The following is a 24,072-nucleotide window of genomic DNA, read 5'->3' as shown; positions in this document are numbered from 1 at the left end:
TCCCATCTGCCTTCACCTTGGCATAGCACAAAGCAGGGTGGATTCCTGAGAAACCAATGGGCCATCACAGGTGTCTATTACATCAACCCATCAGCTTTTTTACATGGGCAAGTACAATCTTGACAGCAGAAGCTGTTTTCTTACCAGCTACATAAGCAGTCTGTGTGCATATGCAATTCAGCATAGCAAGCCCCATGCATGCTCACAACAAAGCTTTCCAGCCTCTTGCAGGCAGTTGCACACAGGAAATACCTTGTGCACACCTTTAGGCTGAGTATCAGCCACACCAGCTTCAAGCTGCACAATCTTCTGAGAAGTGTCTCTAAGCAAAAAGCTCATTTGGCCAGAATTTCTGCTACTGCCCCTTTCTAGGCAAAGCTTAAAGATTAAGATTTATAATATTCTTCTGAAAGTAGCTCAGTCTAAATCTTAGGTTGAAGTAGAAAATACAGAGATGTACATCTTGTGCAATCAGATCCAACAAAATTGCATGAAAGCACTAACGTCCCTCTACAATTGTTTTTAATTATGGGAAGGCCCACAAAGACTCACTTTTATTAGTTTCCCAATTATTTTTGCTAGAAGTCAAATGCATCCTAAACTATCTTCAGAAAAAGTACATTCTTACGTAAGGCCGGGTATCCTACATGAACATGATTCCCAGGAAACGTGACAAGTAGTAGGTTTTCCTAAGAAAGAACATTTCCAATTTTTCCCAAAATTTTTCCAAACCAGGTAAATACTAAGCACATCATCCATGCAATAAACAATATTCTGCAGACTGATTTGTTTTGTATGTATCGCATTCATGTCCACCAAAATAAACACAAAATGTTAATATCATCTATTAATAAAGATCACCTGACTTTGTCAGTATGCTGCAATACTCCTTTTTGTGGCACAAACTGCATTTGTACTGACATTTATTTCTAAGCACTATTCAAGGACAGTTTCCTACAGAGACTAGGAAGCTAATTTTTATATTCATGTGCCTTTCCCCTGAGCTCCCATCACTACATGAAAAGGGTATTTGAGTAAGATACAATGCTTGAGTTTTCTGAAATACAAAACAGCCATCAGAATCTGTATACAAAGATTTCCTTTAAGTAGCAATTGTCCAAAGCCACAACACTGCTTAAACGTATCAGTACCTAAGGAACATTCTGATGAACCAGAAGCTATCAGGTCAAGTTTCCTTTGAAAGAAGGAAGGAATTAAAGAAACCAAGAATTCTTGGTATTAAGAGTCATAGTTTGGAGAATATACATTCTCAAGAGTACAAAGTTTTGCCTCTGCAATTGATTTCTGTGCAAAGAAAACTCTACAACAGCTGTCTTACTCAGCAGTTTTAACATTTTCATCCACTTCACTGTTTAACTATTTTCAAAGAACATCACACTAATTACTGGGGCTGAAACTTTACTTAAAAGCTTACTCTCTAAAAAAAATTATCATTTTCTTCTTGCCTCAAATCTTTTGGATTGCTTTTGGCTCCTCAGTTTTTTTGGAAGAGAAAGTTGTGTTTATAAAACCCCCCAAATAACCCTAAAACTGAACTAGATGACCTGCTTGTTAATGTGACAAAACCAAGTAAACACACAATCCCAAGCAAATCTCCAAAATAACCAAAATATTTCACTCACCAGAGTATTGCTCTTCTTAATATCTTCTAAACGCTCTAAGACTGAAGTCAGGTTTGGGTCATCTGATTCTACAAACCATATTGGTGACGAAGAGGGGTAAGATTCCTGTTAAAAAAAAACAACAAAACAAAACACAAGACCCAACAAATAAACAAAAAATCCAAAGCTTTTAAAAATAATTTACCCACAAAATTTTATAAACAGCGCTAATATCACCTTTAATCTTACTCCATGTCAGGTAACACAGAAGCTTTTAACACCACATTTTTAGCTAATGCAAAAGAAATGGAAAGAAATCCAGCCAACTGGTTCTTCTAGTATTTCAACCTATTTTTGTCTCTCAGATGATGGATATACATAAGAAACAGTGCTGAAATGTTAAAACCTTGGGGGCAGGTGGAGCAGGAGGGAGAAATTTAAGAATGTGGTATGGCTGATAATTAGCAAAAAATGGAATCACAAGTAGTACATGTCAAAGAATAAAACTGAATAAAAATAATAAAAACACATCTTCTTGCAAAGAAAAGTTGTGAAAGTGATAAAAGTTGGTGTCTTTAGATTTCCTCCTTAAACAAGATTATTGTAACTCTTCTAGCACCGATCCACAGCCAAAAGCAACACAATGTCCTACCCTGGAGGCCAATTTAACTGGCAGATCAGTTTAATCACAGATAAAATCTGCCATTTTATCTTTGTACCACCAAGGCTCATTGAGGACATTCCATTTTGAGGATCTCTCGTGCAATACCCTGGATCCAGGAGAGCTCACAGCATAACTCCATTCCATGCAGAGTCCCACAGCTGGCAGGCAGGTGCCAGGACACAGCCAGGTGACACCAAAGGAGCTCACAGGATTACAGGTATGCTCCATTTCCCACAGCAAGCCATGGTTTGGGCAGATGGAATCCATGGAAGAGATGTGACCCACAGCTGCTCATGGGTGCCACTAAGGTGCCACAGCATGCAGACCCCTGCTACAGAAAGGTAAACAGAAAGCCCTTGGCTCTTGGTCAGACCAATTCTAAAAACCAATTCAGATTTTCTCCTCACACAGGTTTGGTAAGATTGTGAGGATGGAGTAATACCATGTAACTTCCAACTCAGCAGTAAGTGTCCCTTCATGTTGTTGATGTGTGTGAATTTTACTTGTTTTGCTTTAGTTATTTAAGGCATTCTCCACTTCTCACCCTTTCAATTAAATTTTAGTAGCTGAGGACAAATTGCTGAACCTCAGTTTTATCACCCAGATATTCTCTTTGTATCCCTAGGTCTTACAAAATAATGAGGGAATTTTCATTCATTTCCCTCACTGCAGTTGAAAAGGGAAAAAAAAATCCATCTTTCTCATTCCAGAGACAATAAATCATGCTTCATTCTTCAACAGTTAACAGGCAAGGTTTGAAAATTAGAAAAATACATGAAGAAAGCACGTCAGAACTGGCTTTTAATAAAGCATATTTCCTAACTGACCTTCTATCTGAAGTGCTGAACCCCATAAACAAAGCCATATGACTAAAGGACATCAGCTTTGGCAAAACAGGCTGACACCATACTCCAGAGAACTTCTAGATACAGAGGTCTAAAATCCCACCTGTAAACTGAAGCCTCTGCATAAACTTATTCTTTAACAAGTTCAATCCCCTCAAGTTTATGTAATTTTTGTTTCTAAATCACAGCTAAACTCATTAAAGGAATACATGATATTCCCAGTATCTTTATGAAAAGACAAACTGTTCACATCTTTCATCTTCACTTCAAAGCACACTATACTATACTTCGCTTGCTCTTTGTATTCCTTGATGGGAATATTGGTGTAATCTAAAGTCATGCTAGTAGTGTTTACCCTACTGCCTTTCTCTTAACTTCATGAGCTGGACAGAGAAGTTTGGGTCTCAAGCACAGCTGGGTCAAACAAGTATTCAGGCAGTGGGGCCACAGTTAGCAGAGATTCCCTTGTGCTGAGACCTTTGAATATCTGTTCAAAGCAGAGACCTTTGAATATCCATTCTTGATTAACAGGCCCAAGATCTCAAAGATCTATCAAGAAAGTCCAGCTTGCCAAGATGTTGGGAAGGCAGGCTTACCGATGTGGTTTACTCACCTTCCTCCTTCACACCACACAGTGCTGGAGAAGAGTATTTTCTCCTCAGTTTCACATAACAGATTAACCACTATGTCTGTGGGAGAAACAAGGCTGAATTCCCTGTTGCCACTGGGTTTCTGAACTGTTATTTTAAGGAGCTAAACTTCATTAAAGGTATTTCAGGTTTTGTACTGATAACATCTCACTCATTTTTAGTACTATGCAACCTACTTGTGAAGTCTTCTGCACTGGTGCAACCCTCTCACCTCAAGCCTTTCCCACTGCACACTGACCCAGATGTGCAGGGGGAACAGCACAAGGGAACCTCTGCTAACTGTGGCCCCACTGCCTGAATACTTGTTTGACCCAGCTGTGCTTGAGACCCAAACTTCTCTGTCCAGCTCATGAAGTTAAGAGAAAGGCAGTAGGGTAAACACTACTAGCATGACTTTAGATTACACCAATATTCCCATCAAGGAATACAAAGACCAAGCAACATCCCTTCCAAGATTCACCAAGCCATCTATTTCTTTAAAATCCTCAGACTCAACAGAATCAAAATATTCTCCAGATACAGTCACATTTGGACTGTGCACGCATGCACCATTCTGATAACAGGTATTTTTGGCTTTTTTTTTTTTAAATCAAGCATTTTTAAACTTATTATAGTCCAGAACTATACAAGTCTATTAATTGCAAAGACTTATAGAAGACAAATACCTGCTAGTCCTCTCTTCTAAACTGTATCTGGAATCTGAAGACTGCTTAGAAAGTGGAACTCAAATCTTCCCTGTCTATATTCCTTTTTGCTGACAATTCTATTTTTCCACCTGAAGAATTCAAGGAACAACACCACAGTGGGACACTCCTTATTGCAACCAGTATCTGTTCCACTCTAGGGGCCTACATAATTATCTCCTCCAAAATACTTCCAGCATGTCTGTCACCAGCAGGGACAGGACTGACAGTGCAGATCTGATGATCAAGCAATCCCACTATGAGTTTAAATACACTGCAGTGGCTACTTGAATGTGCTGCTGCCTCCTGCTCTGAGTGACAGCTCTTACTCATGGTTTACACTCATCCCACTTCGTGCCCTGAAAACAAGCCCTCCTGCAGGTGAGAAAACCTACAAGGACTCGACACTGCCTGGATTAGTGTATAGCACACATGAATGACTGTGTCCTAAAAATCATTAACCATTCAAATTTTTAGTCTGGTCTAGCTTTTGAAACATGAATGGAAGAGTGCACTTCTCAGAAAGGCTCTTCTTTAACACTGAAAGCATATTTACTCAGCTGTATCAGAAAATATTTCAAGTTTTAAATTTTTGGAATACGATTACTTTATTGTACATACCAGCTTCTTCACAACAGATGCTTAATATTAAAATACAAATTCAACTAGACTTCCATTTTGTTGCCATACTTCTTAATTCTTCACACTTACCAATAAATATATTCATTTAATTTAAAAATATAAATGGAATTGAGTTCCTTTAGATCTGTAAGTGATCTATATTTTTGGAACAGCTGATTTCCACGCGGATATGAGTCACTATATTTTGAAATACAGAATTCACACATGAACTTCAAACGTTCTGAACTTGAGATATAAAAAGGCTCATGAGTTTGTAATAACCACAGCAGGCAACTTAAAGCTAAGCTTGTGGTTTGTAAGGTCAAACAACGAACTTCACATGAGCTAATTCTGTTGAGAGAATTAAGTCGGCTTTTTTTTCTGTATCTGCATGCTCAGAGGTGGGTTTGAGCTGTTGTGTCATGTATGGAACACAGGCTTCTCAAAGACATTTCATGAGAGGAACCCTGAAATAGCAGTTATTTTACTATTAATTGTCAGTGGCTAAAAAGCCTCATTACTGTGAGCCTTTCACTAGAGAGCTGCCATGCAGTGATTTTGTCTCTATAATCTCTCCCAGCTGCACAGCTCTCACCATGTTCAGTACTGGAGATGTTTTATGTAACTGCTGCTCTTTTGCTGCTCTCCACAAGCGAAGGCAGGGGCTCAGCCCAGGGAGGGCTGTGGGCACAGCAGTGACAGGACAGCAGTGACATCACACCTCCCTGCACAGGCAGGACAAAGGCAGGATGTTTACAGCAGCACAGATACAATTACAATTCATAGCATCATCACTTCTAGAGACTCTTTGTATCAGCACCAGGACAGACTGGGAGCTTTGTGAACGCAAACCCTTCTGTGACAGAATGCAGTGAAAGAATTTAGGCCGCTAATAAACACACAAAATACAAAGGGAATAAAGCCCTGCACTCCTGCCATGGGAACAATTTCAAAACTGATCAAAATCATTTAGAAAAACCAGTGTGTTAGAAGAATACACATGGGATCTCTGTTCAGACATTCCATTACATTCTCTGTAAAAGCTCTACTTACATTTCATTTTGCTAACCAAAGAAAAAAAATAAAGCAGCAAAATGTGACAGAAGATTCCAGGAACACACACATTAAGACAGCTTTTCCCAGGCAGGATCTGTCATCTAAGTATATCCTATCTAAGCTTTCTCATCCTCAACAATAAGGCCATTTCCTTGCACTGTTACATAATCTTCAGCCTGCTTTCTAAAGCTACAGTAACACCATTTTGACATCAGTAAGAGACTTTTAAATGCGACATTTCTAAATTACTACAATACTTTTAGAATTGTGATGTTGTTAAAACAAAACATCTTGCTCTCACTCTTAACATTAGAAAACCTGTCCTTGCAGTTTTCTACAAGGCAAAAAGAGTCATCATCTCTCCTTGTACACAAATGAGCCATTTCATCACAGCTAAATGGTAGGAACATACATTTAAACACATGGCTACTGCATTATGATTTAAAATCACAGTGACAGTTCTTAATTTTCTTTAATTTCCCAATCATACTAGATGGAAAAAGTGTGGGGGTGGTTTCTTTTAAAAATCCTTAGCATACTGTCTGAACAAATTTCAGCCAGTTTTATTTCTTCTTTATTTGTTAGTTTTTGCAAAATCCCCATCACAGACAGAACCCAGTTCTATTCTTTTCATACCCGATACAACTAAAACTTAAGTAATTTTCCCAATAGTCCTTCTAATATTCATTTTCTCAGTCCCAACATCTTTTTTCACCCTCCTTTACTGACAAAAAGCAGGTCTTTTAACCAGCTTAAATACTCAGAGAAGACTAGAAAGAGACCATTCTTGCTCACCCAAATCTTGGTAATTAAGTAAATCCTAATGGAACAAGACATCTCAGAGGCCTAATATACAATCTTCTCAAGGTGAATACATTTGCAACTATAAACATGTGCCAAAAAATTGATTTCAAATCACAGATTGGCTTTCCAACTTTGTCCATTTAATTAAACAGCAGAATCAGATCTTTATTAAGGGTCATATATACACCCGACATGAATATTCAATAAATACTGAAGAATAAACAACACTTAGCTACACTTTAGTACACATTATTTGCAATTGTTAGTCAGTTATTCACCACTTGTTTTTCCACCTGTATCAAGCTACCTTTAGAGGAAAAAACCCATAGAGTTAATATTAACAAAAATATCAGGATTTCAGAAAACAAAAAATATTCTTAAAGCTGAAGTTTAGCTTGGTGACCATAAACCACTAGTACTTACAGCTACTCAAAACAGCATTAGTTGTGATTACACAACTGACAGATTGTTTCCCATTATTAGAGGCCAAATTTTCCAAAGGCAGCTTAAGAAGCAGCAAACATTTTCTACCACTAGCAGCTCAAGTGGAGGTGAAATCCACAGGCTTAAGAACCTTTAAAAGCCAGCAGATTGTCGTCTGCCCTCTCAACCAATCCTTTATAATAATTAAGAAAGAAGAAAGCATGAAGAATCACTTTCATTGAATGTAATCCAAATCAAACTATTTCCCAGAAACCTGCTGTAAACTCCCCCAATTTTTTATTTTCGAACATTCAGACACCACCATTTGCTGTGTTGTGTAGATCATGTCATTGAACGCTACAATACTCTAACGTTTGCACTTTTGGATATGAAAAATTTGTCATTTCTTAAAGAATTTAACATGCCAGTAATCCAGAGTTCTAAAAGATAAGAAAATTGTTTGCAATGGAGGATTTAAAATGAAATTTAGTATCTGTGGTAGCAAGGAAGCAAAGTTAATTTTAAACATCACTACCAAACAAGAGGAACTTGCTTTAACTTGCTTTGTCTCTCACATTTTAAAATCACATATAACATGCCATTAACTTGCCCAAAAGCAAGCCTGTATAGCTTTACTTTTCTTCCATCCTCCCTAAAGCCTGACAGGCTCAGTTCAGTGAGAACACTTGTTATAAATCTTGCACTTGGTAAGGCACCAAGTTCAGCTGTCTGAAATACACATCTCTCTCTACAACATACAAAATCACTGCAATTCTACTCTCAAATGTAATGGCTGTATCGACAGCTACAGCCTATATATGACAATCCCAGGTGAAGCATTGTCCTTTGGTAGGATCCCTGGGATTGCACAGGCTTAATCATCCTGCACCTTCACAGGAAGAAGGTGAAAGAATCCTCTAATCCTGTTCTATGTCAGTTCTGCTAATACGCTCAGTGCTGCAGAAGCCAGTACCTTCAGGAGCGCATTAAATCAACACAACTAACAGGGTCACAGCTGGCCTCTCCCACACACTCTCCAGGGAAGGAGGCAAGTGGAGCAGAGGACCTTGCTCTAGAGCTGTTCCTGTTATTAAACACAGCCGTGCTAGAGATGGGAGGGTCAAAGGTACACGCCTCATGGAGCAGAAAGACCACAACAAACCACAACTCTAGAGATGCCAGTAAAATTGATTCTGCAACCACAAATTGTCCCCAACAAAAATACAGTTCTCTGAACAAACAAGTTCTACCGATTGCAGAAGGCTACCACAAAAGTAACCAGGAGGAAATGTTTGTTGTGAGTACACAGAATGGGTCTGGAGACCCCTTCTGAGAGCAAAGCCACTGCCCTATGGTCACACCAGGTGTCACAGGCACATGTGTGGGGCTCTGACACTGCACCTTTTCCAGCCGCCTTCTGCACGAGTGCACAGGGACCACAGCACGGATCTGAATCAACTGATGTACATCATGGAACACTTTTTGCAATATACAGCTTCAGCAGCATCCCTAAGTGCCCATCTTCATTGACAGCCACCACCAGAACTAAGGAAGTATCAAAAGGGACAGCGTTTCAACGGCAATTCACTTGTGTACAAATTATTCCAAAAGCCAAGCAGTTTGTAATCTGCATCTTCATCTGTGCTAATTTCCAGTTCAATCTAGACTCATAAAATTCTCTTGAAATTATTATGGAATCTTTAACTTCTTAATTTTTTTATACACCCAAGACAGAAAATAACACTTTGAGGGAAAAAAAAATTCCTGAAAACTTCAGCAACTGCTACTTTCAAACAGGCACATACAAGAGGCCAGTAACTTCAGAGTCTGTGGAATAATCTAAGATACTTAAGTGTTTTACTTCCATATCTCTCTGTCCAGGTACACACATCTCTCACTGCTCAAAACATCACTACTGGGTAAGAAGCCAAAACATCTACAGCCAAAGTAGTAAAGGCACAGAACATCACTTTAAATGGTCACAAACATTAATGCAAATGTAGCATTATAATTCTTACATTTCTTGTGGTCAAGTCTTTATGGCCAGTTGTTCCTTAAATTACTTAATCTATGCAAAATGTCCCTACTGCCAATTCCCATACATGAAATTGCACATAACCCTGGAAAAAACAGGTTTATCAGATTCTCTTATCAGCTGCCACAACCTCATTCTCTCTCCATACCAAGCCAAAGGCAGGAGGCTACTTGTCCAGTGGAACAAAACTACACAGAATTAAACCAGGAATTTGGAGCATAAAAAAAAAATTGCACTTTTCTGACAAAACACAGTTACTATTCATCACTGTGAAGCAGCATTTTACTCTCCACATCATCATAATGCAGCATGTAATCTCTGCACTCAAGGAAACCCACTTTTATCCAGACCCAAACTAAAAACCCACTAAATGTTACTGAATTGCTGTTCAAACACAACTCAACACTGCAGGACTGCATTAACAGCATAGCAAGTCAGTTGTTCTCAAGCAGCAAGCAGTCTCTGAATGTGTACACTATCATGGAGGGCCAACCTAAGGGAGTTAAGGAGCATTGCTCTGCCAATGTTAACAGCAACAAATAAAGTTAAACATCCTCCACACTCAAAACTGAGCAAAGCTACAGCACTGCTGAAAACTAAGTGACTTGCTTATTGGGAACATGGCTGTAGACCCGAGACTACGTCCAGGTTTTTATTACAGCACCTCACAGCAGCAGGATTCAAGCTATCCTGCTCCTCACACACAAAAACCCACTGTGTGCTTGTACCCTCCGCTTGCCAGTTGTCAGAGGCTGGTTGTTTGGGAGCCCACAGACATAAGGGGCTCTCTTTAATGCACACATTACACACACACTCAAGCTGGCAGTGCCTTACCTAAGAGCAGCTACACACATGGATCAAGAGAAAGGTATTTTGTAAATCTGATTCTGCAATACTCTTTACTACCAGCACAGGATCTGATGTGTCCAAATTCCTGCAGGAAGTCTAGTTACTTGAAACAAATTATCAACTCATTCTAATCATCAAGAGTTATTAATTACCTACTTCTGCAACTATACAGGCCAGTTATCATCAACATGAGTGTCACAAAGCCAGAGTAACAAGAAATGGCTTCTAAAATGGTGAGAACAGAAGAACTGATTATAACCAAGTTGTGACACATCCCTCTCTCACCAACTTAACTCCAGAAAGTTTCCTTGCAGACCTGCTCTCACCTTTATCACGTACACAGTTACCCCACAGTATGCAAATTCTGATATCGCCTCTGTTGTCACCCAGAAGATCCAGGCTTCCCCTTCTAAGTTCAGGAATTTACATCTTTCAAGTGTTCAAACCACTCAGCATTGCCTGCTATCTGTGCCCCTTCCCCTCTCCAAGAGCAATCATATTATTTTCTATCTTTTCTCCTTTGCAAACTTGTTGTACTCCAGACATACCTGCAGGCAGAAGAATTTTTCATTCTCACCCATGACTGAGAGGTCTTGCTGCTCCTCACCCCTGAGAGCATTCCAGCCACCACTCACCAGGCTCCCCAGCTCTCCCCTCACAACAGCATGTATACAGCTGCCCTGATGCTGCTAAGCCACAGGCCTTCAGATTACAGCCACTTGGATGGAACTCTGTCCCCCCACATGCAAAATTTCAGTACCACAGAGTTTAACCAGCATTTACCATTAATAAGTTTAATACCACAACTCTTACCACAGTTATTTCCTACTTCAAAAATTCAAGGAAGCCTGTGGTATCTTGAACACCACTGCTCAGGAACGCTTTGATTTTTTTTCTAATGCCACTGTACAAGTTCTAACAGAGCTTATGCTCCTGCCTTCCTGAATACACACTGAAGAAGCTACTGCAAGATCTCCCAACTACATTGAATTCTTTTGCTGGAAAGGGGCAAAAGAGTATAAGGTCTGAGAGAAAGGAGAATTCTTACTAAGTCTTCAGAAGTCATGTATTAGCTGTTCTACAGTACTTAGTACACCAAGATGTCTTGTAAGCAAGAGAAAGAAAAAAATCCCCACATGTAAGGTCATTATTTTTATACCACGCTTGGAGATTACAGCTGGACACAAGACCTAAGACATACTGGTATGCTTGATTCCACCTGAGATCAACTGAGAACTACTGTGATCATATTAGCTTCAAGTTATACTGCATATAGGCAGACTGATAGAAGATCTAAATGCTAAATAGCGTCTTCTTACTTTAATCAGTCATTTAATTTTCCAGTTGTCTTCTAGGAGCTGGTGAAAGATCATTTTTGCTTCTCCTACATAGCTTGTAGCTGAAGAAATACAGTAGAACACATACTAAATCATCAACTATCATGTCTCTTAAAAAGGGAATATTGCCATTTAAAGGGAAAAAAACCCTAATACTCCAGCCAAGAATTCAGGTATTTACAACCTTTCAAAGTTACATAAAGGCAAACAAACTGACAGTACTGAACAGTAGTCCACATTAAGGCATAACTAAAATAGGAGTAATTTCTGTTAATAAACTTCTACAAACATTTGTTCCTATCAAGAAATTTCACCTCCTTTTTTTTTTTTTTTTCTAAAAATAATACTATTTAGAGAACTGTCTCCATCTCTGCATCTTGCAGTCTCCGGGAAAGAGTCAGATTTTTCAGCTAAACAAACTCGTTGCAGTGAAGTCTGGTCCAGCTGTCACGGTAAGAACGCAGGCACTGGTGGAGGCCTGGGGGCCTGGTGCCAGCCCAGGCAGTGCACCCAGGAGAGGTCAGTCCCAAGTGCCACCCAGGGCTCTGCCAGCAGCTCTGCCAGCACTGCTGGATCCAGCAGCTCCCACTCAGTGCTGTGCCCCTGCTGTGATGGGGACAGACGTTTGCACAGCTAAACCAGACTGGGAAATAGTCCAGATCAACAAGAACTCGGTCAGAACTTTTACGTGCCAGCCAGGTCCTTAATGCAGCCAACTCAATTTCAGCCACCTCACAAGGCACACAGCCTCTACTGGTCTGTGAGAAACAGCACTATTACCATCATGCTTCATTCTTACTAACAATCACAGTTTTCAATACATGTTGAGGATATCAACAAGGCACCAATAAACAAAACCTCCTGAACAGCTCAAAAAGAATGTAATTCTTTCCATAAAACTTCTTTAATTATCAAAGTGCACAGGGAGCTCTTTCAAGCACCACAACAATCCCAGTTCTGAGGTTACTGTCATCAACTCACATGAGCAACCCATTGGAAATGAGCACAATTTACTGTGCACTGAGACCTCAACATATGCCAGCATTTCTATTTGAAGTCCACCACTGTGGCTTTCTAGGGTATTTTAGAAGCACTTCATATCTTACAGGTATGAAGGAGAACAGAACCATCTTTTAAGTCCTGAAGTACTGGTTACAGCCTTTCACACATCACAAAACCAGACTGTGGCATCAGAAAGGTATTGTCTTCCAAACACAAAAGATTCCTCCTACTCGTTTTTCAATATTCTTTTTCCAATTACAGTTTTGACATAAAAGAAGACACTAAAACTCTCACCACACTCTTTTAATTTTTTTTTGTTAGCTTAATTTTGGTTTGCTAAATAAAACAATACTAAGCCTGGTCAATTTCTATTGCATGTTATGTTCGATAATAGTTGCATGAGTGCCTTTTTAAAAATCAGCAAGTATATCTAACCCTAGCTAAAAAGTACATACTATCAAGATAAAGCCATGTATGCTTTTATACAGCCCTGACATGCATACGCTGCGAGACAAAGGTCTCAACCTAACTACAGAAGGCCTAATGATGTACAAAAAATAAATAAATCCAAGGTTGGAATGGAATGCCTCCTTCATTATGTGGTTAGTTCTGTGTACAAATAAATAACCTTTTAAAAAGGTTACCAGCTGTCTAGGCATTAGCTAGGAGTGAGTTCAATATGAAAAGCCTATGCCATTGAAGAACTGTCCCAGGTTCCAATACACTCACTCTCTGTGTACACCCAACTTGTCAAAAGCTTCACAGGTAATACCTTTTCATCCATTCTGGTTTTAAGGGAAAATAAAGCCTTTTCCCATCAATTGCAGTTATCTGTAGGCAGCAACCTTTTCAAGTCTTTCATAGCAGCTTCTAACTCTGATTTAGCAGCAGGGTATTTTTCAGCAGAAGATGCTTCTTTCCAACAGAGAAGCAGGAGTTCACTGAGTCAGCCACATCACCTGAAATGAATTGCTGAAGTATGAAGGATATCACTGCACATCACAGCCCCTCTCCGTTTAGGGCAAACCTGCTCCCACATGGAATTGGCACAAACTGCCATTCTAACTGCAAGGGTCACTTGAGGATACAGAATTTCAACAGAAATTTTGCATATGGGTGGAGAGATATTAACATCCAGTTTCTCTTTGAAGAGATGACATAAAAATACAAAATGTTTTACAGCAATCCAGACTAGTCCTTTTCCTTGAAATAACAAGGAAAATACCTCGGCGTAGAATAATTCTAACACACCCTTTGCAATACTATGACCGAAGTCTGATAAGGTACCAAACTGAAGCTAGAGATTGTGTTGAAGGACACTTACCTAAAGTCATGATCAATAAACACACTCCTCTAAGCAAGGCCAGAGGCTTGATACTATTTCAAAACACACAAGGCAAGGTTTATTGAACTCGACCAACTGGAATAGTGCTGTTAACTAATATGGAAACCTAAGGAAAACAGAAATAAAACTCCAAATGGAGACGCTGCTGTTGGCGTAACAAAATGGGAATGTGAAGGTACACAGCCTGAACAAGTTCAATAATTGGACAGTTCTCAGGAATAAGTAGCAATATTTCTGACAGGGATGACTCCACCCTGAAGTGTCTCTTTTAAAATAATCTGATTAACCATGTAAGCTCTAATACAGGTCACTACCAGAAATAGTGAAGGACAAACTTGGACAAAGTCGGCTGCCACTCTATAAACAGAGGAGCTATCAAGTAAAAGGTATCTTACTTTAATTTCAAGCAGTGTTCAGCATCACAGGTACAGTGTCCCTGAGATGCTATAGCCAATACTGAACTTTGATAGTTCCACAAACTTATACTACAGAGACAATCAGCAAATCATCTCAGTGAGAAATGCCAGTGGCAGACTTCACAAACTCTGAATTTTAGTCTAGAAAACTTGTGGAGACCTACACAGTTCCTAATATATGCTCCCTCACATCTCCAGAGGAATATTTCCTCTTCCCTCTAGGCTGGAAAGAAAAAAAAGATTTGTTGGGAATTTCAGAGCCAACTTAGTTATCAGATCTCTTTTTAGCTACTGAAAACTTCCTTCCCTACCAGATATTTCTCCATCCCCTAACTCAGCATCTCTACACACTGCAGGACAGCTGTCATTTTACGTAACCTATTGAGGTATGCTAACAGAACCACAAAGAAAAGAAGTGGTGATTGAGCTCTGTGCTTACTCTTCTCCCTTAACAGGATTCTTGAACATCCAGACACAACCCACTGGATGCTCCTGCTGAGTAAAGGAAATACTCTGGCTGGATCAGTATCACAGGGGTTAAAACTAGCTAGAAGAAGCAAACAGTTAAAATTGCTTATTTGCTCTGCAAATCCAAAACACTAAGACAGCAGCTTCTGATGTAGAGTCTCCCCCAAAAAAAGCATGTTTACCAACAACTTTATGGCCTTACTAGTCTTTGCATGCTACTACTGCTATTTGAAGTCCTAGTTCCCTCAGTACCTGCAGAGCCACTGTAGCACAGTAAAAAAGACCTAGGCTCTTCTAGTTTATAGTACCCACAAAACCCACCAAAAATATCTGGAGGCAATCAGGAGTTAGGGCCAAGGGACTCCATTCAGTAGGAAGGGGAAGGAAAAAAAAAAAATCACTTTTGTGACACGAGTTCTAAAGTGTGTGTCAAAAAACTAGGATGGAAGCCCAGAGATGAGCTTTCTCTTCTTGGCTCTATTACCTGTTGCCCATTTGTTTCAAGGGAGCCACGTCTCTATCTCGGGTTGCCCTGTCCCATTTATTTTAAACAGATGGGGAAAATAGCCACCTGCCTCAAAGAGCAAGATATCAGTCAACATTGGAAAGCACCAAGCTGCTCACAGGCAACTGTAAACAGAACTTGCAAGAAGCTCAGAACTTTCAAGAAAGCTCAGCCTCTCATCAAAGCAGAAGTCTCAGCCCTGAGGTTTCAAAGAGCACTTTTCCTGTTCTTTTTGCAAGTTCATATGCCACAAGTCTAGTGGCATGTGAGAGATCTCCTGACCTTTGGGGCAAGCGACTGTAACAGCAGATTGCAGACACTGTTTCCTCACTAACACAAATATGACAACAGTGACCTAAGTGGTTTCTCGCTTGCTCACCTCAACCAAAGGCCTACAGCTAAGGCAGCATATTTCTCTGCAATAAGAATTACTATCGAAAGTAGTTACCAATGAAAGCAGTCTCAGAAGCAGATAAACACCACAGCACAGATCCTGAGCACAACAACTTCAGGTCTTACTGCTGGCTCACCTGTCAGCTGTGACTTGAAAAAGGAGAAATAACCCATCAAATTCAACTGGCAACTAAGGGTGCACAATCATCAGACCACTCATTTTATTGTTTAGAGTGAGACTCATGAAATAGATCATGTTGTGTGGAAACTAAAAGCCGAATTTCTCTGCAATGGAACACTCTCTACTGAATAAAAAATATTTGTAGGAAGTCACAAAGTCCATCAGCTGATAGGGCATGTCTGGAAACAAGAACACCAACACTTCTTGTTTATTTTACCATAAAACCCCAGAATCTTATGTCTTAAAAGTACCCAGTAAAACAAACACCTGTCCCATGACCACAGAAGCAACTTCCCATAACAGTTAACTGTGAAAACCGAAAGATCCACTTAATGATTTGCCTTTAATTTAATAAAGTTATTTAAGGCAAGTGAGAATCTGGTAATGATTATTATTAGACTTGTCTGGTTTGCACACACATTTTCATCTTTCAGTACCAAAATATTCACATTTACATGAATGTTTTGACCACCATGGTGTTTGAAACTTTCATACGAAGCCAAAAAAAAGGCAGTAGAATTTATCTTCCTTAAACACAAACATGCTACTTTCACCCAAAGTGTTTCAATACCTCACTGTTCAGTCGAATCTTGATAAGGCATTTAAATTCACTTAGAACTGCAATCAACCCAACAAAAATGAACCTCCAGCACTCTCCTGTACATGAGTCCCAGATGCCAATATTCAGACACTTCGGCAAGTTTAGGCCCTAATCTTCTAAAGAAACAGAGGATTGTTACTATGTCACACAACACCGAACGTTTTATTCATAGAAATATGAATAAAACTCCAGTTTTATCCCACTCATATAAAAAATATTAAGCCAAACGAATTTAAGGGGGGAAAAAAACCCACAGAAAGGAGAACCTTCAAAGCCCTCGGCAGGCAGCAGACCCTCAGTTCAGACACGGCTGCTGGTACCCCTGGCAAGTTTAAACGCACCGTGATGCTAAAAACGGCCCTTCGGCGGCAGAACGGGGGCTCTGCGCTACCCCGCCACGACGGCCACACCGACGAGTCTCCCGTCGCCGCGGCCCCCTCGGGCTGCCCCGCGGGGCAGGCCGGGCCCGCCCCAGGCCGCGGCCGTGTGGCGCACTCGGCAAAGCGCCCGCCCGCCGCCGGCTCCGGGCTCGGCACACCGGAGTCCCGCCAGCCGCCGCGGGGCCGGGCCGGGCACGGGGGCTCCCTCTGCTCCCCCCCGCCGCCGCCCCGGGGCTCTGTGCCCGCTGCCCCCGGCCCGGCCGCCCTTTGTTCCGGCTCTCGCGGCTCCCGGCCCCGAAGCGGCGGCCCCGGCCCGCGTCTCCTTCCCCCGTGCCCGGGCTCCCCGGAGGAGCCCCCGCCGCGCAGGAGGAGAGGCCGGGGCCGCCCGCCCCCTGTTAACTTTTGTTACGGTGGCAGCGGGGAGGGCGCCCCCGGAGCCCCTGAGGAGCGGCGCCCCCGTGCTGAGTCACCCCGGCGGGGCTGAGCCCCCTCCCCGCGCCCCGCGGACAATGGCGAGGGCGGGCCGTGCCCGGCCCTCCCCGCCCCGCGCGGCCCCCGCACCGTGATGTTGCAGTGGATGGTGAGCGGCGGCGGCGGCTGCGGGCTGGAGCCCGGCGGCGGCGGCAGGAGCACAAACTGGCAGTGGAGCTCGTCCAGCTTCCAGGAGACGATGCGGAAGCGCTCGTGGTCCTTGTCGAAGATGGACTCGAGGAACTTCAGCTCGGCCTTGAGCCCTGACACCGACATCCTGGCCTCATCTCCGGGCCCGGGCCTGCGCTGCCGCCGCCTCCCTCCGACTCAGCCGGCCCGACCCTGGCCCCGGCCGCGCCTGCGGGGCGGAAGATGGCGGGGCCGGGGCAGCCCCAGCCGGCGGGGCACGGCGGAGCTCCCTTTGTACCGGCCTCCGGCGCCCGCTCGCTCGCTTAAAAGGGCAACAGCGCAACCCGCTCCCCTTCCCTTCCCTTCCTCCCCGGCGGGCCGGGCCAGCCGCACCAACCGCCCCGCCCTCGCCCTGCCCTCCTCCCTATAGCCCGGCCCCGCGCCCGGGACACGCGCACCGGGGCCGGTCCGCGCCCCGCTCCGCCCCCGGGGCCGCCTCCCGCCCCCGCCGGGCACGGCACGGCACGGCACGGCACGGCACGGCAGGGCAGGGCTGAGCCGCGGCACCTGCCCGGGCGCTGCCCCCTGCGGCCCGGCGCGCAGCCCTCCTGCTGCCGAGCCGCAGGAACCGCTCGCCCGTGCTGCTCCTCCTCTCCCGCCGCGCAGCCCTGCGGAAGGGCATGCGGTATTGCTTCCTCACCGCACTCCTGTTTGGCTGAGAAAAAAAACTGCAGCACTTGTCATCTCAGAGTCCTGTTAGTCCTTCAGTACTCCTCGGAGGTCAGTCGACTTAAGCCAGGAATTCCTGTACTGGCGTTTCTGGCGGATCCGTACACATAACATCTGCTGTCAGTCACCGCAGGCTGGAAATCAGCAGCACAGAGGCCAAGAAAAATTGCTACTACTCCACTTAAGCTCTCCTATAATTGTTTGTAAAACATTTTATCCCCAGAAAAAGCATCGCGATGCACGAAAGCATTGGTAGTGAAGTAAATACTCGCTACGTTCAGAGATCAAGAGGTTCTGCCCCTTCCTGACACTGGGAATACCATCTCTGTACCTTTATTTGTCCCTTCCCCTCTTGGCTTTGCATATAGACAATTGTCAGTTCTTTGGGAATATGGAGCAGCTCTCACATGACAAGAAGTGCGATACAAGCAATGTTGTTGCACGGTGTCCTTCATGTTTCCCAACCAAGTATTAATTAAAGCAGTACACACATAAACCTGGAACAGGGAATTGCCTTTCTTTTAATTGATATTTTTTATAAATCTTTAATTCCAGACAAACTGGCAGCATTTCACAAACCACAGTCTGAATCTTGTCAAGTGGTGAGAACTCTAATCTTGATCCAGAAAACAGTTATGCACATGCCCAGCTCCAAGCATATGGAAGTCTTACTGATTTGTGGGCTTGAGATTCCTATCCTTCCAGCAAAGAGAGCTGCAAAGAACACGCTTCGCTACAAAAGGACGCAGGAAGGATCGACACTGGTTAAATACTCTGAATGAAAGATACCAGAAAGTCCACAGGATTTTTTAGCTGTCCTTTGAAAGGCTCTGATTATACAGCATGTTCAACTCAGCTCTTCTAGACAGGCTGAACTATTGCTTAGACTGTACAGCCTGCGAAGCGAAGCCAGAGTGGATGTAACTGTTGTGTGTCAATACATCAACAGGTGGGGCAAAGAACTCTGAGAGATAAGGGATGGTTTAAGTATAGGGGCAAACTAGCTATAAATAAGCAGCAGAAAATGACTATACCTATCATAAAGGGAGGACCTGGAAGAGCCTCCCTATGGGAACCCCAGAGACAAAACCAAACAAAGCAGACTTTGTCAGGCGTTGCATGGTGTGATGTATGAAACAGCAGAGGAACGAATTTGGTGACTCAGCCCAATTTCCCTCGCAGGAATGCCTCACTGCAGCAGTTAGGTGAGTAGGCTTAGCAGGTTTGAACTGCACCTTAGCAGAGCTGCCTCTATCCCTGGCTCTGCTCTTCCATCCTCCTTGTCTTCTCATCTACCTTCCCTCTCCTCTGCCTCCCCGCTGACTGTGACATCGCACTTTTTTTGGCAGCTGCACAGCTGAGATGTGTGGATGTGCTGGCTGGGAGCATACCTCGCCACACTCTCGCCACACCTCTCCTGAGCACCAGGCAGGCCAAACAATTTGTTTAATTGGCCAAGTGTGTTCTGCAAACCCAGGCTCGAACTTTCCCCAGCTCATTCAACCTGCCTTTTTGTTGCAGGCTTCAAGAAGTAACATGCAGCTGCATAGCCACCGCTCCTCTGAATTCTCCTGCCCTTCTCGGTATTTAGTAGGCATTGTGCAAGCTGTGAATTAGTTTCTGTGATAAGACCTTGAGAACGCATTGGGGCTGTCTCCTTTTCTGGAATTCAGAGGCTGCTTCAGAGGTGTAAAGAGCTGTTAGACATGTCTGACTCATTCCTGTTTCTTTCTTCAGGACTTGCCATGGGACGTTGACATGAATCTCATGTTGGTCATAAGATGATTCAGGAAAGCCCAGAGTTTCCCAAAGACCAAAATGATTGTACACAGGGCAGGACCTGACATCTTGGGTTAATAAAGGCAGTGAATCTTGGTACAGCCCCCCAGGAGCACTCTATCAGATTCCAGTAGTTATAGTTGCTCTTAAGTTCCTTGATCTATATTGCCTGTAAGCACCACTGTTTTCTAACTTGCATGCACATCTTCAACATCACGATTACCTCTTTCTATCATACAGCTAGATTGCCTCTTCCAGGGGCTGAACTTTGGCCAAATCCCTGTTTTGAAGATAACATACCTTCATAACCTCCTTTGTTTCTTTTTCCTCCTTTTTATTTAAATATACGAAATTTTGTAAGAATCTTCAACTGAAACTCTCAGAAAAAAAAAAAATAGCAGATTCCTCATTGCATTCTTGGGTAGAACAAGGAGACAAACTGTTAAGACCAAAGTTGTCTTTCCCCTTAGCATTTACTGCCATCCCTGTTTCCAACAGATCAGACAGGCATGTCCCTGGCAAGACAGAAGGCCAGCAGAAAGGGGCAAAGGGAACTGAAGGAAAGATGAGCTCAGAATGAGCCATTAAGAAGGAAATGAAGTAAAATATAGGATGGATGGGCTTTGATGAAAGCAACAGTTGTCTGGGGCTTAAAGAAAGGACATTCCAGAACACAGATGAATTTCAGTTCGTGTTAGTCATTTTCTTCCTGCGAATGCCTTTTCCAGGTCTGCTGTATTTCCAGCTTTACCCCTGAATGAAGCTCCTGTACATTCAGTTGAGTGTGCCTAGCAGAGGATTGATTTGTTTCTCTGAGAGTAGTTTATAATTTTGGTTTTTTCACCTCACTTCTCTCATTTACAGCCTAGCACTTAGAAAGAGGTCTTTCTGTTTAATTCTGATGTCACTTTCCCAAAAGAAATGTCAGGCACCAAAAAGGAACTGCCATTTCAGAAATAGGGAAGGTCCAGGTCTTTTGTATCCCTGAACCTCAATAGACAGAGAAAGTAAAGGATAAAGTTAATGAGATGGGAGGAAGTGCAAATTGATTTTACTGATGGATGATGCAGTTTGACAATAGTTGATCCCCAGGTAGACTCTTGAACTTTTTTCACAGAACCTGAGACTAGAAAAGACAAATAATACCTGACACCCATAAAGAGAAGGACAAGAGTGGGACCCTACCTGAAGCCTTGGACAAAGAGTCAAGAGGATCCTGCTTTACCAAGATACAAGACAAGCTGTCCTGCTTGCCAAAGCCAGGCTTTCACATCATTCTGAGCTCACAGCACCAGTGTCATTGCTTCAATAATGAAGTGACCTTCAAAGCCTTGAGAAAAAAGCATACATCAGTGCACGAAAGCTGATTAAAAGACTAGTTTCAAGAGTGCAGTGGGTGAGGGATTGATTAGTCCCTCAGACACCAATTTCCCTTTAACAGTTAAGGAAAGGCATTCCAAAACCAATCTATCCTAGAGCAGCTTGGGACAGAGAGGGATACTGTTGCCCAGATGTTCAGTAATAGGTGTCAAAGAGATGTCTGCAGGCACTCAAATACCATGGCCATGAATTTAACATAAACAAACAAACAAACAAACAAACAAAAAAAAAAAAACCCAAAAAAACCAAACAACAAAAAAAAACAAAAACCAAGTTGCATGATTTTACCCAGGATGGTCAGAGTAGTTTTCAGCTCCAGTCCTTCCGAGTCCATCCCTGTGCTGGTCAGCAGTGAGGTCAATCAGGTCCCTTCTTTGGAGTGCTTTGGCTCATCCACTGAGGAGTGTTTGCAATCCTGTACAGGAAACAGCAATAACCTGTTGGTGGAGATCACGCTGCTGTTTGTGGATTTCTCTGTAGTTCTGGCTGTACTTACCTCCGTGGCTGAACAGTGAATATTTCTGAACTGTCAAAAGCTGGATGGTGTCTGCAATGATACGTTTTTGTTCTATATGAAAGTTGTGGGAGTTCATTTATTAGAAGAAAGGTGCCCCAGGAAAGCCAAGCCGTGCTAATCACAGTCTTGCAATGCTGCAGATGGGGATTAAAATCCACTACACAAACACATCAGAAACCACACTTCTTGTGCATACAGTGAGAGAACACACCTAGTTCTCTCCTTAATGGCTCACACAGCTTCCTGAAAACAGATCAACAACACATCTCTGAAAGCAATAAGGAGCCATGCAGCCATATCTGACTCATTCCATTTGATAAAATAAATTAACAAGCTAGAGAAAAAAGGAAAATGTGATACTTTTCCAAACCCAGCTGGGTTAGGGAAGAAAGTTGCACAGAACTGTTCAGAGCAGAGCAACACACCTTCCCTTGACTTCCTAGGACTTGCACCCTTTCCTTGGGATCCACAGGCTCACAAGCCTTACAGGGCTCAGCAAGCTTATCTTCCCCTGCCATCACAGATGCTTAAAAGGGATTTCAGGAGCAGAGGTCGGATGCCAGGCTCAGTCCTGCTAAATACATTTCTGCCTGGAGTGGGAGGCAAAGGAATGGGCAGACCCCCAGCTCAAGTGCTCCCAGGGCTGAGATGCAATCATAGCCACAGCTGAACACTCAGCCCCTCTGTCCCCCTTTTGATTTCTTATTTTAATAGGCAGTTAACTTTGTCTACATTTAAAATATCAGCACAGGGCATCTGAGTTGGCAGGCACTGAGGTGAACTGGGCCAGTTCCAGATTCTGCAACCGCATCACTCAGCATGGAAAAGAGAGGTCGAGTGCATCTCAGCAACCCTACCATCCACAGCTTCTCATTTGCTTTTATCTCTTTTGTAGGCAAGTTTAGATTTTGGGGAGCAGAGCTGTGCCTGGAACAGTACTGTCCCTGTTCAAACCCTCCGCAGACTCAAGTGCTGCCTTACCAGTGTCACACCAAACCAGGTGTGACAGGATGCAGCCTCATTCGATATGGGGAAGGACAGACTGGGGAACTAAACCAGTGCTTTTCAACCATTTACTGATTGGAAATAACATGTGTCCACAGGCCACAGGTCAAGATCTACCAAGACCCAGTATTTTTACATAATCTGCATCTGCTAAATTTTAAATATCAAATGCACAAAATTGAGTTTGGTAGATACAATAGTAAAAAAAAAAAAAAAAACACAAAAAACCAAACAAACAAACAAACCACCAAAAACTCACCCCCCCAAAAAAACAACAAAAAAAACCCAAAAAACAAAAACAAAAACAAACAAACAAACAAACAAAAAACAAAACAAAAAAACCCCACAAAACACAACAAAAAAACCCCAAAAACAACCCCCCAAAAAAAGGTAGTGAAGTACATCTGGAAAACTAACCCATCTATCTTTACTGGTGAAAGAAGGACAGAAAATATAAGATTTTTTTTCCATTATAAAGCTGACTTGAAGCCATGTTTCCTCAGAATGACTGAGAAAAAGTCACAGAAAACAGCAGTCTGAGAATCAAATGTGAGACCGAACCTCAGAAAAAGAATGATCATAGCAATTACTTTCTGAAAATCTGACTCTTTTCCTGCTAGAAACAAATTCTAAGCACAAAAAGCTGCTGAAACAGATGAAGGCTAACAGACTCAAGCAGTTGTATGTGCCCTGGAGTTTATAAGGAAGGGAACTTCATAGAGATTTACAACATCAGTGAGTAAAAGGAAGGTAACAGAACTGACATATTTGGCTTTAAACCAACATTTGGAAGACTGAATCACAGGATTCTGAATATAACTAATTCACATCTCTTTTGACATAACAGCACTCACATAATTTGAGAACTGGCTTAAGAATTGTGAATAAGGAATAAAAATAGCAAATAACTGAGCAGGAAAAGGTGTGTTTAATGTTAAATGTGTTGAAAATGGATCACGGTAGTGCTGTGTTAGAGTTCAGATCGAGACTTTCTGTGTGATTTAGAAGAGACTAATTGGTGAAATTATCAGATATCAGAGAGAAACATTTTGAATAGCAATGAGGACAAGAAAATAATTCCAACAGGTGCAGAAAAATAAATTTTAAATATCATGTCCTTGATCTATAAAGTCACAAACCTAATGATTCCTACTCTCCTATAGATTGTATTTTTATATCACC

At 42.4% G+C, this 24,072-nt stretch overlaps 1 protein-coding gene and 1 long non-coding RNA gene across 6 annotated transcripts in view; one reads left to right on the top strand and one right to left on the bottom strand.

Annotated features, from left to right (window-relative positions):
* The window catches only part of UBE2Q2 (ubiquitin conjugating enzyme E2 Q2), a 45,515-nt gene extending 27,619 nt beyond the window's left edge, over positions 1-17,896 (bottom strand). The window contains exons 1-2 of one of the 4 annotated variants that reach the window (XM_053954262.1): positions 17,442-17,893; positions 1,644-1,748 (exon numbers count right to left, since the gene is read on the bottom strand). In XM_053954262.1, coding sequence (XP_053810237.1) covers positions 1,644-1,748; positions 17,442-17,627 — 291 coding nt within the window. In that variant the 5' untranslated portion in view covers positions 17,628-17,893. Of the gene's footprint in view, positions 1-1,643; positions 1,749-13,363; positions 13,502-17,441 lie in introns of those variants that run through there. The other 3 variants (XM_053954263.1, XM_053954265.1, XM_053954264.1) reach the window with 3 other exon arrangements.
* A 145-nt stretch (positions 17,897-18,041) lies between these two features.
* LOC128794427 (uncharacterized) lies at positions 18,042-23,802 on the top strand. 2 transcript variants are annotated; one of them, XR_008433090.1, is made up of 2 exons: positions 18,042-19,414; positions 21,106-23,802. It is a non-coding gene; the product is annotated as an uncharacterized LOC128794427 (long non-coding RNA). The 2 variants fall into 2 exon arrangements; XR_008433091.1 differs by having other exon boundaries at positions 21,085-23,802.
* Positions 23,803-24,072: the final 270 nt, after the last annotated feature.

The sequence above is a fragment of the Vidua chalybeata genome, chromosome 13 (genome assembly GCF_026979565.1).
Source record: "Vidua chalybeata isolate OUT-0048 chromosome 13, bVidCha1 merged haplotype, whole genome shotgun sequence".
NCBI lineage: Eukaryota > Metazoa > Chordata > Aves > Passeriformes > Viduidae > Vidua > Vidua chalybeata.
This window is presented reverse-complemented; position numbering and strand designations above follow the sequence as displayed.